At 38.0% G+C, this 17,704-nt stretch overlaps 1 protein-coding gene across 4 annotated transcripts in view; it reads right to left on the bottom strand.

Moving 5' to 3' along the window:
* The window catches only part of LOC147230715 (voltage-gated potassium channel KCNC1-like), a 72,401-nt gene that overhangs the window by 30,681 nt on the left and 24,016 nt on the right, over positions 1-17,704 (bottom strand). For all 4 annotated transcript variants that reach the window (XR_015106730.1, XR_015106729.1, XM_086154211.1 and 1 more), the window contains exons 3-4: positions 5,213-5,344; positions 646-1,507 (exon numbers count right to left, since the gene is read on the bottom strand). Coding sequence is in view for 2 of the 4 variants with exons in the window: in XM_086154211.1 (XP_086010337.1) it covers positions 646-1,507; positions 5,213-5,344 (994 nt within the window). In the remaining 2 variants the exon portion in view is untranslated. The remainder of the gene's footprint in view (positions 1-645; positions 1,508-5,212; positions 5,345-17,704) is intronic.

The following is a 17,704-nucleotide window of genomic DNA, read 5'->3' as shown; positions in this document are numbered from 1 at the left end:
AATGTTTTTTTTTTTTTTTTTTCTTTAATCCAGCCCAGCGTATGAGTAAAAAAAGAAGTCATTTTTGCGTCCATGTCAATTGAATGCAGACTTCTTCAAAACCAGAAGAGATTTGACCTCTGTTTGTTATTTTGACATGAAGCTGACAAACACTGACAGTCTCATTTATTTCCCCTCCCTAATGCCGAAGCAATCACGAGGATTGGAATTTGGTATTTTTACATGCGCTGTTTTATTTGCATAAACGCTACCCCAAAGAGATGAGGGAGACCAAATATAAAACTATCTCCATAAACCTTTTTCATAGAAAATGTCCTTTTTTTTAAAACCGAATGCAAACAGACAAACCCGCTCCGCGGACTGATTTCTTTCAATACCTTTGAAGGGGAAAATATACATGTTTTCTGTAATTATCCCGCATTAAATTCCAAAGTATTTCCGATGATTATCATTTCGTCGATGTTTCATCGTTTCAGCTCGGTTACAATACCGCGCTCACTTGAATGCCAACGGCTGGAGCAGCGATGACGTCAGTTTGTTAATTCCCTTTTTATCGGATCACGTGAACTATGTAGAAAACGAACAGATTTGTCGATTCACGAACGCTCGGAAACCTAAAAGTCGGTCGCGTCCGGAATGACCTACCTGCCCTGTTGATTTCAATAATCTCCTCCTGCGCCAGCGGGCAGTCTCCGGTGCACATCATGCTGCCGGATCCGACCATACCGGGCCCGAGCACGTTGCCCATCAGCCTGTGCGGAGAGGCGGTCGCCATGGCGAGGGCGTCCGGCTTGCAGTAATTCGGGCTTCCTGGTTGCGGCGGACGGGGAATGTGCTTGTTCCGCTTTTTGGGGAGCTTTTGCTTTGCCATGGCCAGGGAGTAGTACATGCCAAAGTTGTTTACGATGACCGGCACGGGCATGGCGATGGTCAACACGCCGGCGAGGGCACAGAGCGCACCGACCAGCATACCGGACCACGTCTCGGGGTACATATCCCCGTAGCCTAGAGTGGTCATGGTAACCACTGCCCACCAGAAACCAATGGGAATGTTTTTGAAGTTTGTGTGGGCGGCGGCCGTCGGATCGTCCGGGTCGGCCCCTATCCGTTCGGCGTAGTAAATCATGGTTGCAAATATGAGCACGCCTAGCGCCAGGAAGATGATGAGCAGCAGGAACTCGTTGGTGCTCGCCCTCAGAGTGTGGCCCAGAACTCGCAAACCCACAAAGTGGCGAGTGAGCTTGAATATACGCAGGATACGGACGAATCGCACGACACGGAGGAAGCTCAGCACGTCTTTGGCTGTCTTGGAGGAAAGGCCGCTAAGTGCCACTTCAAGGTAGAAGGGCACGATGGCCACAAAGTCTATGATGTTAAGGGCACTGCGGAAGAACTCTGCCTTGTCGGGGCAGAAGATGACCCGAAGCAGGACCTCAATGGTGAACCAGATGACGCAGACGCCCTCCACGTATGTCAGCCAGCCGTCTGTGACCACCTCATACACTATCTAGGGGGAAGAAGTAAGGAATACATTGTTAGTTGAAATTTCAAGCTTCAACTTTCAATTAGTGACCCGTTTCTTGGCTTCTGGCTGGTGAGGCACTGACGTCATCGGTCAGATTTACAAACATATGAATCCTACGGAGTGGCTAATTCACCATTTTATTGGCAACGTGTTTTGTTTAAAATATCAAATCAGCATTTTTTAACATATACAAACTGTAGCATAGAAAAAAACACCTTTAAAAAAAAAACCTTATTATCTCTTACCTTTACTTATAAATGAAGTCCATGCGGTTTTCCTTTAGCTTAGCATTGTGGATGTTGATGTTGAGTCTTTGCTGTTCATTCAAAGCCAAATCTATCCTGGACATCGCAAATGTTTTTAGCGCGATTTGACTTTCGGTGTGAGTGTCCAACCGCTCATGTTTGATTGTCAGAAGTTGAGAAAATAATCCAGGAAAAGCAGAAAAGGTGCTTTCTTACTGGACATTCACACAGCCAGCCTTTTCGAGTGTACCACTCCGTTTGAAAAGATCGAATCCTAGTCTGAAGCAAATCCGTTGGCGCCGGCGTCGGTCTTCCCTTACTTATTATCTCCTGCTTCGACTGAAAGTCCAGTTTGGAAAATTCTTTCAGTTTAGCCATGTAATCCTCCATTTTGGAAATAAAGCCAAACAAGAGGAAAGAATGACTGGATGGCTGCACTTGACTTGCTAGCTGTTTACAGTAGCTTGCTATTGCAAATTCTATCATTCTCTCGCCGGGTAATAAAAAGGCTCCCTGGGATCAGCGGTGCCCCCTAGCATGAGGCACCGTCACTGCGTGCCTCACTTAGTGTGTCTTCGTTGCCGCTTTACGATCAGCACAAGAAACACGTTGCAGTTGTTGACGAAAAAAATGATACACATCAGCTAAAGTGTGGAAATTTAGTTCATATATTAGTGCTTAAAGTGTTTGAAAATTTTAATAGTGCCATCCACAGAGACAGCGATATGGTCTCAGCCGCATAGCATGGCAGCGCAGTTAGCAGAATCGTTGCGCAATCAATAGCGGCTCCGCTGGCTGCCGCGTCACTGCAAGGCTCTTCTTCATATGTAAACGCTAAATGTGATTTTTTTTTTCAGCGATTTAAAAAAAAAAAAAAAAACGACTAAAAATTGTGAAGTTAGGTTGAAAATAACTTTATAGTACAAATTACTGAATAAATAGAGCCATTCAAATTATTTTTTATTTTGCTTTTTTTTCTTTCCATGATGCCAGGTGAGGCCCGGCCTCATATGCCTCTACTGACTCAATGTTCCATAGTAAAGAGTGTATCTTAAACTGCCGTTATAGCTGAAAACGTAATTTATAGCATCAGCAGTTTTTCCACTTAGATACATTTGACAAGAATCATCAAATATGGAAGCTTGATCGATGGCCTCTATTTTAAAAATGCCAAACACCCCATTCGGACTTGATTACAGTGATGTGCAGTCGGGGGAGGCGCCAGTGGCCGTGCCTCTCTTGCCAATCTTGGAAAGAAAAAAATGTCAAATGAAAAAAAGAATTAAATGGTTAAAAATGATCACTTATTTGCACTCCAAAAGTATTTTTCAATTGTTATTCATTTTCACAGTTTTTTTAATTTTTTTTTTTATTGAAAATGGCTGGATTTTTACATTTACTATTCAAATACTGAGAAGAGGCCTGAGGTGAGGCTGCCGACTGCTGAGCCTCAACGCAGATTGCGCAATGACAGTGCACTGCTAGCATGCTCTGCACTATAACCGTATCGCTGTGTCTCTGTACGTCGACAATGTACGTATGCCGATGTTTAAACACTTTTGCTATATCTACTACGTTTCCGGTGGTTGTGCAGTGTGTGTTAGTGTTAGTTTCTTGTTCTGACTGATCATAAAACAGCTGCAAAGAGCCACCAAGTGAGGCACGTAGTTCTCCTGCCTCACATCATAATCTCCTGCCCCATAATAAGGCCATAATATATTTTTTTTAAATTAAATGTGTTTCTTGAGCACTACAGTTTGTATGCGTAAAGAAAGCTGATATTTTATTTTAAATGTAGCTGGTTAACCGCTGCCAATCAAACTTTGAATAAGCTACTCTGTAGGGTTCATATGTTTGTAAATCTGATTTGTGATGTGAAGTCAGTGGCTCATCGCACGTCACTGCTGGATTATAACAACTTTAATTAGACCTGTAGTTCCATCTATTCATCTTTTGAAAGTTAATTGCGCAGTAATGTTTTACGATGAGTGAGTGCGACGGTTTAAGTTCAGTCGGGTTCAGGTTCACGTGTTAAAAGCGAGACATCGGGAAAACTTTTCTTCAAAGTCGCAAAAGTATTTTATAACTGTCTCGGGGAGTCGAAAGGACGAGTGAATTTTATTTCGAGCAAAATGGAGAGTTTTAAATGTCCTGCTGACGTCATATCCAGAAATAGGACACGGGTTAAGAAAGGTTTAGTAAAGGTTTAGTTTGGTAAAGGTGCAAAGGTTTAGTAAATGTGAGTTGGTTTACAGAGTGCAGTTTCAAGAAACTGGTATTAAAACCATCTTGCAAGATGACTGAGGTTACAAACTCAAATTACATGAAAGTAACGTTGATAATTTCTTGATGAACATAACGTTAGGACTTCACATGCAGCGTATATTTAATTCGTTTCAAGATTCGTTTTACGATGACACGTCAATCTAGATGGATTATATGTTAATGATCTTCTATCGCCGGGCCTGGTCAAGTTTAACGTATATCTTAGATTTGTGGAGGTGTAGTCGGTTCTCACATGATATTTTATGGTCTGGAATGAGGCACGTGTCACCTGATGGTGGCAATTGTTTTATGAATTATGATTTAAGAAGGGAAAAAGGGGGCTTTGCAAATGGAAAATCCACATCTGACCCGTCTGACCTTATGTTAGCCGGCGGAAAGTGTGAAAGATAAGAGTTCATTCAGAAATATGATAAATGTACAGGCCATGTCTGGTCAAAGATTGACCTATGAAAAAAAAGCACAAAACCTACAAAATATAGATTATAAAGAACTTTATATCATCTTACTATTCTTTTTTTTTTTTTTTTAATAATTTTTGGTGTTGGGCTACTTTGTGCAAAAACAAAAAAACAAAATTTCTTTCTCTTCTTTTTTCTTCATCCTGCAGTATTGTTAATAAAGTCAATGTGATTTTATCAGATTTTGTCCTTATTTTTGCTTTCCAAGTTTGAGACACTTTGGTCTTTATTAGTATAAAGAAACTGTCTTTTCAATTTTATGTATGGGCCAATAAAACATCGTTCACATTGCGGTTGAGGGGAATTTTCTGAGCTCGAATTAAAAGGGTTTGTCTTCTCTGCGATCAAAATTGCATGCTTTCCAGCGTCAGATTCAGTGAAATGAGTGTATCATGATTTGAAGTAACACTCTTTTTATATGAAATCCTTAAATGCCATTTTTGAATAGTTTGCAGTTCAGTTTTTTACCAACTTGTTTTTGGCTTCTAGGAAAATGCAAACTAATAAAAATCCTCCGCAGACCTCAAAATAAATTGAGCAATGAGAGCTCATGGACTAGAGTGTCAAAATAGTTGTTTTTTTTTTTTTATTTCTTTTTTATCACACATTTGTCACCAATCACCAGCTTTTTATGAACGCGCAAAATCCATTCAAATCAACACTTAAACACCAACGAACTCAGTGTAACTTCACAATACCTCCTCGTGTGTCACATTGCCGACAGTGACATTCTCTGTTTTGTTATAGATGGTGTTGAAGGCCTCATGGGTCTCCAGGCAGAAGGTGGAGATGGAAAGGAGGATGAAGAACAAGGAACCAAACGCCACGTACTGCATGGAGACAAACAGAGAGGATTCGGTGTTAACAATCAGACACATTTGTTGAATCCATTTTTTTTTTTTTCCCGGATGACAGAAACCCAGAGGCGGGCCGTGCATTTTACACCTAGACCTTCAATCCACCCCCCCAATAATTAGTAAATGGCAATAAAAAAACATCTTATTTTGCAGAAATGCAGTAAAAATTCTGATCGTTTGTAGACAAAATCGATCCTAGCTTAGGAGTTACCCGATCGTTCTTTACTATGTCCAGCTTTTCTTCAAAACTCCATCGAGAAATTGGCTTTAACAATATATCAGCAACCAATCTCTGTTCGCAGCTCGCGAGTTTGACTATCCAATCAGAGGGTGTGAATACTCTGCCGTTGCTGTAGCCTGCTAGAAGGCTTTGATGTCACCAACTCAAAATCTGATTGGTTGAAGCAACAGCGTCATCAACACTTATTTTTTGGGGGCTAAAGGGCTAGCAGAACTGATTGTGCCCCCCCCCCCCCCCCAAAAGACAGATTTCTTTGATTTTGACCCTGCCTAGCAACAGATGATGGCTGAAATGTGATTGGTTAAATATCTTAATACGAAAAAGCATGTCTGGAAGCAGCACAGCCAGGGGAAAAGCTATGAAAGGAAGTGAACAGATCATTTGGAATTATTTAATAAGTATTCATGGAGAAAATATAATTAACATCTGTGATTCAGATATTTTTTTAGGCCAGCAGAGAAGGCCTTGCAGGCCTGGATGGCCCACCACTGCAGAAACCTCAGTCAAAGTCATGGAATTGTGAATTTATGTGGCTCATATTTTGACACGTTTGAGCCGGCGGAGTTTGAAATATATGCAGTTATACCAAAAAAACTGTGGGCAGCCGGTGCCAATAACATACCGGGGACAATAAAAAGGCCGTTAACTCAGCGCAACTGTCCCGACTGCTGCAAAACCATTGATAATAGCGCTGCCTTAGAGACAGAGAGAGAGAGAGAGGGATGACAGATTGAGAGCGAGAAAAGACGTCGAAGCACGGCGTGTCTCTTTTCACAAAGAAAATAGATCAAAGAGAGAGTGTTAGTAAGTGTGTGTCGTCGCGCGAGGAGATTAACGCATCTCTGCCAGCCGGATCATGTATGCTAGACGGCATCCGCTGATCTGTCGCACGTAGGTCGAGCTGTGTTTTTCTATTCGGATCCTTATATTTTTGTCCATGCTGAGTTGCAAGAGTACTAGAATAGTTTGCCAGGACAAATGTAGTCCAGTAGGTACACGTCCGGTATCTGCAAGAACCCGAGTTTCCCTCAAAAACTGTGTCACGGAAAAGCAAACGGGGGATTAGGAGGTGAAAAAGTAGCTTGTCGTCAGCAACCACATTCATCAACTTCATTACACATTGTTTTTGTGCTCTTGCCTTAAAAGCCATTCACATTACCAGTTATAATATATCTAATTGTATCTACGTCCTAATATGACTGGATACGCATTTTTTTTTTTTTTTTTTTTAATTTAATGCGTAATAACAACTGAATAATTCCGATTTTTTTTTTAATTAAATGCTTAATAACAACTAAATAATTCTGAATTTTTTTTGGGGGGGAAATTTAATGCTTAATAACAACTGAGTAATTCAGATTTTTTTTGAATTAAATGCTTAATAACAACTGAATAATTCAGATTTTTTTTAAATTAAATGCTTAATAACAACTAAACAATGCTGATTTTTTGGGGGGGAATTTAATGCTTAATAACAACTGAATAATTCTGATTTTCTTTTAATTAAATGCTTCATAACAACTGAATAATTCAGATTTTTTTTTTTTAATTAAACGCTTATAACAACTAAATAATACTGAGATTTTTTTTTTGATTTTTGTTTTTTTGTATTGTGATCATTTTTGAAAAATCAGCAGCATCATCAGAGAAGTTTTAGGGAGTATTTATCTGGTCCTGCTGGCCAACAAAGCCAATAAAAATTTATGTATCATCAGTTTCTTTCTGTACGGAGGTAATGTGCATGAAATGTGATTTCTCCCCATCTTTCTTGCTGTTTTGCCTCCATCGATACTCAATACTCTTCCCTCCCTTAATCTATGCAGTGCTTGCGGTTTGGTGTGTGTGAGATACCTATATTAATATAATTTATTCTCTAGGTTTGCTCCTCCTCATTCACATATCGTAAAGAAGGAATAGATTTACGGAGTCCCTTTTAATAAAATCTTCATTCTCAACTTTGTCCGGCATCGTCTTGTTTCCGTTCCTAAAAACTGTAGAAACTTTTTTAAAGACCGTCTGTCTCGCTCAACAAAAACAGAGCAAACACAGGCTCACCGACGAAAACGATGTAATATATGATATAATTTGAAACAACAGGTGAAAAGTAGTTGCCCTTTAAGGATGTGTGTTACATGTGTGTTACTTTCATCACAAATTAAATACGTCCTTCAGGAAACAATGAGTTTTGTCGACGGTTTGCAGCAGAGATGAGATCGCGTGGAATTTAAATTCATCGCAGAGCAAGCGTTGCCATCCGTAACTCTGGAAAACTGTATTCAAAGCGCGAAACTATTAAAATCTGGTTAGAACCACTTACTATTTTGAGGAAACCGCATGGCTGTCTGTCATTCAAGGTCAACTTTTTGCTTTTTGAATGTTTGCAGAGCCGGAGAAAACTGCTCTCACACACTCAAGCTACATTTGAAAATGTGTATGTGCATTTAAAAAGACAATTTCTGTTTGCTCGGTAGACTGTTTATATTTGCAAGAAGTATGAGGTGTGTGTGTGGGTGTGTGTGTGTGTGTGTGTGTGTGTCAGGTCAGTGATGAAGACAGACAGATTAAGTCGTTCTCTAATCCACAGGGAGCACTGGGATTCCCACAGCTTATTATCGTGGTCTAATTTAACGCCACCATCAGGAGTTGTCCTGAATACACACACACACACACACACACACACACACACACACACACACACACACGAACACACACGTGTGCACAGATATGCATGTTTGCATGGGTGTTCATTTATAAAAAGCAGATTCTGGAGATAATTTGTCATTTAATCTATTCTTACAGACATGAACAAAACAAACATTGCTATCTTTATTATGTGTACATTTACTTTTTTTAAACAATTTAATATGTTATTTGTGCGTCGGCGTCCTTGAAATGCTTGAAATATTGAGAAAAAGTCCGCCTGACAAGACACCGTATCCAGGTTAAAAAATTGATTGAAAATGTTCAGCTCGAGGGGAAAATATCGGGATAATATGGATTATTTGGGCAACAAACATTGAAAAAATACACCGCCATCAAAAAGAGCCCAGGATTCATTGAAATTAAGCCGTAAAACTTCGAGAAAACATAAACGTACGGCAGTAACAAGTGAAAATGTGTTTGCAGTCTGTGTATCGCTCCTTTCCCAGGATTCTCCAGCTTACTATCTTTAATATTTCTTTCACTCTGTCCCAGATTTATGTTATAATAGATCAGAAATCTTCTTTTTTTTTCCTTATTTGGCTTCTTTTTGACTGAAATTGTTTATTTTTTAAATAGTCCACCTCTAAAGTAAGGGTCAATACTACAAAATTATATAATATATTGAAAAATTCTCTCTCCTGATCGAACCCCAGGGGCCTGTTTAAGTGGCTGCCCGCTGCTCACGCATAAATGCAGGAAATCATTTCCCATGAAGGACTGATAAAGAAAAAAAAGAGAAAAAATAAAGCAAATGCAAGAAATTTTCCAGCAGCACAGATTCCCTATCTTTGTGAGGACCACGTTCCTCCAAATTCACATGTAAATATATTATACATTCTTGCATACCTTCAACTTATTTATATTTATTTATTTCTATTTTTTGTTTTTGTTTTTTTAAATCTATTTATATATTTTTTTGTATTTATTTATAATTATTTTCCTTTTTTTTTTTGGCGTTATAACTGATATGCTGGTGTGACAAACGAATATCTTCTCGAATAGTTGCCTCGCAGCTCTCGGCTTGTCTCATCGTCATCGGGGACGACAGGAAGAACTCAAGATGGATCCGAGACTTTGCGGTCCGGCGGAGAAGCGGAGTTGTTACGGAGCGCAGGGACGCTCCTTAATATGTGTTATAACAGAACGTTGTCATCAACCGTTTTTTTATGGCGTGCATATGGGCCGCAAATAGGAGGAGGCCGGATAAATGGATGAAGAAGGCCGGTCGCGTCTCGGGGCGTCCAAATAAGCTGTTAGAGTCGGTAAGTGATGGAAGGATGATGAACAAACTGTCGTCGGTGATGGAGATGGACTCGTGCACGACGCTCTGTGGACGCTGGAGAGAAATTTGAGTGACGGGCGGCTTCATCCTTCAAGCGTGAAGGAGAGCTTTAGCAGGCTCCTCCTTCCAGCAGCTGACACATGCAAACACACACTTCTGAATATATGGAAATCACTAAATTTACTTGTTTTATATTCATGTTTTTTGTGTGTTTTTTTTTTGTTTTTTTTTTTAGCATAATGCTTACATTGCAGGAGATATTTTTCTTTTTGCACTGCTTTCTACACTCTGCATTGCTGGGACGATTGAAAGGAAATATTATTTCTAATATGTTGTCATATGAAGTTTAACTATTAGGAAAAAAATATCAACTGTATTATATTCATTCAACATCAAGTGAAAGTTAATTTGTATTCACAGTCCCTCATTTTGAGTGATGCCAGTATAAGTATAATATATACATAATAATAATAATAACAAATATACAGGACTGTCTCATTGAATAAAAAATGATAATAATTAAAAAAACAAAAATGAATTTTTTCATGATATTCTAATATTTTGAGATAGGATTCCCAAATAGGACTCCCAAACTCCAAATAGTTGTACACAAATATATATACATACACACACACACACACAAAATATGTATATATACACACACACACATATATATATACACACCACATACACACACACACACTCAAATATGTATATATAAGCACATATATGTATATATACACAAACATATATATAAATACACACACATATACATATATATACACATATATGCACATATATATGTATATACACACACAAATATGTATATATTAAAAACACATATATGTATATATACACACATATATACTATACACATATGTAAATAAGTATATATATATATATATGTATACATATATAGGATTGTCTCAGAAAATTAGAATATTGTGATAAAGTTCTTTATCTTCTGTTCTAACCCAATTAAAAAAACAAAAATGACTTTTTCATGATATTCTAATATTTTGAGATCGGATTTATGAGTTTTCTTAATATGTAAGCCATAATCAGCCACATTAAAATAATAAAAGGCTTGCAATATTTCAGTGGATTTGTAATGAATCCAGAATGTATGACATTTTTGTTTTTGGAATTGCATTACAGAAGATAAAGAACTTTATCATAATATTCTAATTTTCTGAGACAGTCCTGTATATATATATATATATATATATATATATATATATATATATGCATATATATACATATATATACATATACTTGCAGACATATACGGTCTATTAGTCACGCATACAGTTTTATATATAAATGCTGGATCCTTTCTCTGATGCTAATGCTAACCCATGTACCCTCTAATTTCCCCCCGGGGCCAAATAAAGTGATTCTGAAAGTCCAGCGTCCAGTTGCAGCCTTTGGTGATGAAGAATTCATCCAAGACGAGCGTACGACTGGTTTCGTCTAGCGGGAAGTGACGGGTCAGAGTTGGAGAAAGTCGCCCTGGATGCTTCGTGAAAACCCTGCCACGTGTGACGGGGATCAAAGTTTTGGAAGCGATCCTCGAATTTTCTGTGATATTGATTTTCGGCTGTTTCGAAAGCCCTTTTGAAGTTTGTCCATGAATGTTTTGTGCCTCTCAGCATCCCCTCAACTGGAAAAAAAAACGGCATCTTTTTCCTACAGTGGCTGGTGAGGCAAGCTAATCATTCATGGTGTTTGATTTGGAAATATATTAACAGGGTGGTAACATTTTCACGACAGAGGGTGTGTGTTGATCAGTGCCCGAGCGGTAAAACACACACCTTTTTACGCGCAGGGTATTTTTCATTCAGCATATTTGCTCCACTCCCTCAACCACATAAATGACAAACTCTCTGACTATTAAAAACAATTGATTGTGTGTTTTACAAGCAACTTCGACTGTGAACTTTGAAAAATTTTACCACTTCCACTCTATTTATGAAATACAAATTCTTGAAAAAAAAAAAAGCTAAAAAAAAAAATTAGAAGAAGCATGTGCTCTTAGGAGGGCCAGCAGGAGATTGGAAAACAGGTGATGTTGAATATATTTTAAGGTCGGAGCTCACATTCGGGACGAGTGTGTCATTTATAAAAGCCAAGCACCATCCACTGCAAAATGTGCTTATTCAACAAATGCTATATTTACAGATGCAATTCAAAAATCCTTTGTGAAGCAACATCAATGCAAGCAACCTTTATGACTCAGGACATCTGATCTGCTTTCAGTGGAAAAAAAAAAAAATTACAATATCACCCAGACATCTTTTGTATCAGTTGGCATTTATTTTGAGATTTTGTCTCTCGACCTCATCAACCACGTTGTTCGCATCTGAGACAGTATCTACTCCTGATCTGCGGTGAGGAACATCGGAACGGTGTTTCTTGCACCTGATATTATTCCTTCTACCTTCAAGCCTGCAATGATATCATCCAATCTCCAGAAACTATACAGGACTGTCTCAGAAAATTACAATATTGTGATAAAGTTCTTTATCTTCCGTGATGCAATTACAAAAACAAAAATGTCATACCTTCTGGATTCATTACAACTGAAATATTGCAAGCCTTTTATTATTTTAATATTGCTGATTATGGCTTACATCTTAACAAAACTCAAAAATCCTATTTCAAAATATTAAAATATCATGAAAAAGTTTTTTTTTTTTTTTTTCAATTTAATGAGACAGTCCTGTATATTTATTATGATATTTATTATTAATATTATTATCATTATTAATTATTATTATTATTATTATTATTATTATCATTATTATTATTATAATGTATTTATTATACTTTTACTTGAGTCACTCAAAATGAGGGACTGTGAATACGAATTACTTTCACTTAATGTTGAATGAATATAATACAGTTTATATATTTTTTATATATTTATATTTTTTCCTAATAGTTAAACTTCATATTTCAAATTATATTTAAATTATATTGCCTTTCAATTGTCCCACATTTGTTAAGTCTCACAGGGAGGAAATGCAGAGAGTAGAAAGCAGTGCAAAAAAGAAAGAATATCACATGCAATGTATGCATTATGCTAAAAAAAAAAAAAAAATCAATATAAAACAAGTAAATCTAGTGATTTCTATATATTCAGAGGTGTGTTTTGCACTTTATCACAATATTCTAATTTTCTGAGATGGTCCTGTACATTCAGCAGATCTGCTTTTTTTAATCTGAATTATTGGGAAAGATGGTGTTGCAGCAACAATCTGCTTAACTGGCAAGTAATGTTCTTTTTGAGCCATTTAATCAACTTCCTGGGCCTGTCATTCCACATGCTTACAGGAGTGTTAAATAAAATGCCAGTTAACCAGCTGCGGTCGGTCCAGAACCTACGGCTCTTCATAGGTTCTGGATAGAAATCAATTTTATCAGATAGACAACTATTATTAGTAACCGCTTCAAGTCTTGTAACGGAAAAGACGGCGAAAAGAAAAAAAGGCGATGATTAAAATGATAAAACGGTCAAATAAACAAAACCATGCAGCACCAGAAGTTGCATTAAAAGTAAGACATATTTAATTTATCATACGTTAAAAATACCATATGGCTCCGGCTTTTCTGGCTCTCCCAGTCAAAAAGGTACCAGACCCCTGTTTTAAAGAATTTTGAAAAGCAAGTTCTTGTCTCAAACAGGGCCCTTTCAGGGGGGTTCCTGATCAAGAACAGATTTTATGTAGTTTTGCGCACCAGTAATTAGCGATGTTAAATCTACCGTGCATCAGGGGTTGATCCTCCATCTATGTCACAACGTCTTGGGTCTAATCTGGACATGTACAGTTTGTCAGGAAAAACTGGATGTAACACAAGACTGAGTTGTTGGTCATTGGTTATTTTTTGGTGTCATTTATTCTGTTTGCCAAATTGCTTTCTTCCACTGGTGCAACATGGTGGATACATTTCACAATCAGGCCTTGGTTATGTTGGCGTCTTGCTATCTGGACTCCTGTATGTTTAATAAAATCATGGAACGGCTCAGAATGTTAATGCAAAAATTTGGGCCCAAAAGGTAGACTACATAAAACCCCATCCTCCAAGTCAGACTTTGTGCTCGCTTGGTGCACGGCTGGTGCTCGACTCTCTGAGGCAACTTCTGAACATGTTTATATCATCTTCCTTGGTCTAATGAAATTCGTGAACGCCTCAGACTCAACAAGTCTTTGAATGGTTATACCGGTGGTTCTTAACCTGGGTTCGATCGAACCCCAGGGGTTCGGCGGGTCAGTCTCAGGGGTTCGGCGGAGGTCAAGACACACATTGGTGATGACATCACCGGCTGCAGGTGATCACGCTACATAGCTTAGCCTATCCGTGCTGCAGGGATTTTGGCACGTTCAGTTGTAGTAACTTGTGACTGTCGTGATGGTACGTCATGTGATTTCTTACTTAATATTTTAATCCCTTCATACTAATTATGTCGGGCAAAAAAAGAAAGCGGTCGGAAGAACACGTACAATACGGATTCACATGTATGACGGAACGTGATTGGAATCGATGTCCTAACGGCATGATTTGCAAAGACAAGATGAGCAATTCTAGTCCGGCGCCGGCAAAACTAAGGGAAGGCTTCCTTCAGCTGCATGGAGATGGGAGCTACAAGAACATAGCGCTTGCTGGATTCAAGGTGAAGGGAGCCAGATTCCATGAAAAGGCTACTCTGCCTGTTCTTTGTACCCATCAACGAACCGATCTTCCATCCAATAAAGAAGTGTTCGGTGAATGCGCATGTAAAACAGGTGGGGTTCAGTACCTCCAGCAAGGTTAAGAACCACTGGGTTATACTGTACTCATATTTCTACGGACAGTATTTCCAAATATGGAATCCTCCTTGGGTGTATTTTCTGTTTTTTTGTTTTCAAGCAGGTATATTTAAACCAAATGGGTTGGTTCATAACCAAATAATGTTTTTCTTTGACAGAAGAGTGAAGCTAGAGAGTACAAACAAGGAGCTACTTAGCACGTGAGCACTAAACGCCAGCCAAAGTAAATGATTTCCACTAATAGGATGTTTCCATCACTTGAGAGCGCTTTACCCCGGAGCACATTCACCCTTTCACACACTCACACACACACCGATGGAGGCGGAGCAGCCAGGCAAGGCGCTAACCAGACTGGCGGGAGCTTCTTGGGCTGCTAGAGGACACATCGGATAATCTACCAACTGACTCACAACCGCACAACTAACTCGCAGATTACGAAACCATCGTAATTAAACGTTTCGTCAAAGATTTGTCCGCATTAAACCACAGGTGAACTTCCTGCTGTTTGCTACCATCTAGTGGACTCTGATCCGTTCTGTGACCCAATAACGCATCATTATCTGTTACTTCATGGTCTTCTTGCAGAACAAAAAAGGTCCTGGAGGAGAAGATCGAAGCCTCTGGTAACTTGTGATACTTCTGTCAGTTTCAGGGCGTGTTAGCGAGTTAGCACATTGAATCCAAGAGTGTATTAATGCCGCTGATTGTGAGAGGGTTTCCAAGCTCTGCTGCTGCTGGAGTTTTGCCATAAGAAAATACCAAGCATCTCTTCTCCGTCCCTCAAAAAAAAAAAAAAAAAAAGAGGATAGATAGATGGCGAGGTGGACGGATCCGAGCGATGTTCTGGCTTTCACGACTTTGTGTATGGATGCGAGCCAGGAATGGATTTTCTGGGAAATCTACCCTGGCATTATCCCGCCTGGAGATTACTCAGGTAAAAATCCCAGTCGTTCCTTCCAAAACGATTTCCCTTATGAGCTATAAAATACTAACTACGCGAGGCCGGCTCTCCGATAGCTGCCAGATGGTTAAAAGATGTTACCTGGTCGCGTTGAAGCCAAGAACCGTAATGATAAACATAAACTTGAGAAAAGCATTTGCGATGTAATAAGTAAGTACTAAAGTCACATCTTGAATCTGGAAGAGCAACATTTTACGACGTAAAATTGTCTCTGTAACGTTCAGACTGACCCATAATTCCCTCTTTGGAGGTGGAAGCTCTTTTTTTTTTGTTTTAGAGTTAAGAACGAAGCCTGTTTCAAATATCAAATCTGGTTGATGTGCGACAAATTAGGCTGTTTTTGTTTTTGTTTTTTTTTGTTGTTGTGATTTTCTAGTTGAGACAGAAAGTGTGTGATCTCTGCATTTTTGTTTGGATCTCCCCAGCTTCCCTTGTATAAGTGACGCTTCTCCAGCAGCGAATTTCACTCCTGTCAACTTGTCAACAAGCACACACACACACACACACACACACACACAAGGGAACTTGATAAATAAACCATGGGAGGTCCCTATGAAATTTACTTTCACACACACACACACAGCCTACCTGGAATAATCCACTGTAATTTCAGATTACCTGCGTGTGTGTGAGTGTGTGTGTGTGTGTGTGTGTGTGTGTGTGTGTGTGTTGAAGGGATCAAGATGAACAGAGCAGAAAAAGTCAAATTTTGAGGTTCATTTAATTTTTTTGTTATCGTAGCTTTCTTTTGCTAATCCTCCTTTCACCCCCTGTTTTCAAAATGTCCCTTATTTGTATTTATTTATCTTAATCTTTGCAGCAGGGAAATTATAAATTATTATAAATTATAAATTAATTATAAACTATAAATTACCAAACTCACTAAATGTCAGCAGCACAAACACGCATACATGTGATTGGAACAGATCAACACCAACTTAATATCATAATCAATTATTTTTGTCTGTGAGCAAAAAAATCATAGTGTAAATACGCTTACTGAAATACATACTGGATATTGGATATGCAAATTTATATCCGTAAATGTAAAGGTTTTATCAATGCGTTCCAAGTTTAAATGGTTATCGACCTCAATTCATTTTGCGATTTAGATTAATTTTGAAAAAAATTAAATTACATTTTGCAGGACACAGATTATAATAGATTATATTATATTTTCAGCACAACAAATGGCGCATTCAAGACACACACACTTGTCCTGCTTCCTGTCTCTCAAGGCACTGCTATAAAGTGTAATACTTTCATATTATGCTCTGTTGTCATCTTAACCTTGGTTGCAAGGAGGCAGTGTGAGTTAATATTTTTGTCGGAGCTGACTGGCAGTGTAAAAAAAAAATAGATATAATGCCAAAAAGTGTGAAAAAAGATAGGAAAAAGACTTCATAAGCCTCTGTAAATGAGATGTATTCCCTCTATTACAGGTCTGTAAATTTTCATGCATCCGTCACCAGAGCTCAAGTTTGATGCTGATGCAACAGAAGACGGTAGAAGATATTTCCAAGAATTTATTCCATGACATTACACCCTTTTCTTTCTTTAAGCTATAAATCAAAACTACAATAACTGTAGCTTGTGACACAAAGATCTTTTATAAAGTGTTATTTAACTATCATAGTTTAACCTGGAATTGTACAGTGAAACCTCTATAAAAACTGGCTCCAAGAAATTCAGTAAAATTACTCTCTATTTGATTTGATTGATTTTTAATAGGTTTATACAATAACTTGACAAGGCGTCTTTTCTCTAAATCGAGAAAGGGGGGAAATTGCCGCATAATAAATTCTGTGTTCATTGCAGAATTATTACAATTCTTTTGAACAAGAGGGAAAAGTCGTCTCCGCTCCGGGTGAATTTACACTCCTGAGATTTCCTCCCACATAATGTGAATCACAAGCAGTATAGTGGAGCTGAGGCACCAAAGAGGGATTTAAAAAGAAAAAAAAAAAGGGGAAAAAAAGTTGAATTTCCTCCCCTGTGTCAAAAGAAATCAAACAATAAAGAAAAAAAATAATTTAAAAGATTTGAGGACAGACAAATGTCAGGGCCAAACACATACACATATACATTTAAGAATAAGAATAAGAATAAGAATAAGAATGAAAATAAGAATAAGAATAAGAATAAGAATAAGAATAAGAATAAGAATAAGAATAAGAATAAGAATAAGAATAAGAATAAGAATAAGAATAAGAATAAGAATAAGAATAAGAATAAGAACAACTTTATTTATCCCGAAGGAAATTGTTGTGCCAGAGTTTCAAGTAAACCATAACAATAATAAATAATAGTAGGAAATAGTACAAAAAGTAAAAAA

Source organism: Fistularia commersonii, chromosome 10, assembly GCF_037954325.1.
Source record: "Fistularia commersonii isolate RoL2024-O1a breed Wild chromosome 10, RoL_Fcom_v1.0, whole genome shotgun sequence".
In the NCBI taxonomy this organism is placed as follows: Eukaryota; Metazoa; Chordata; class Actinopteri; order Syngnathiformes; family Fistulariidae; genus Fistularia; species Fistularia commersonii.
This window is presented reverse-complemented; position numbering and strand designations above follow the sequence as displayed.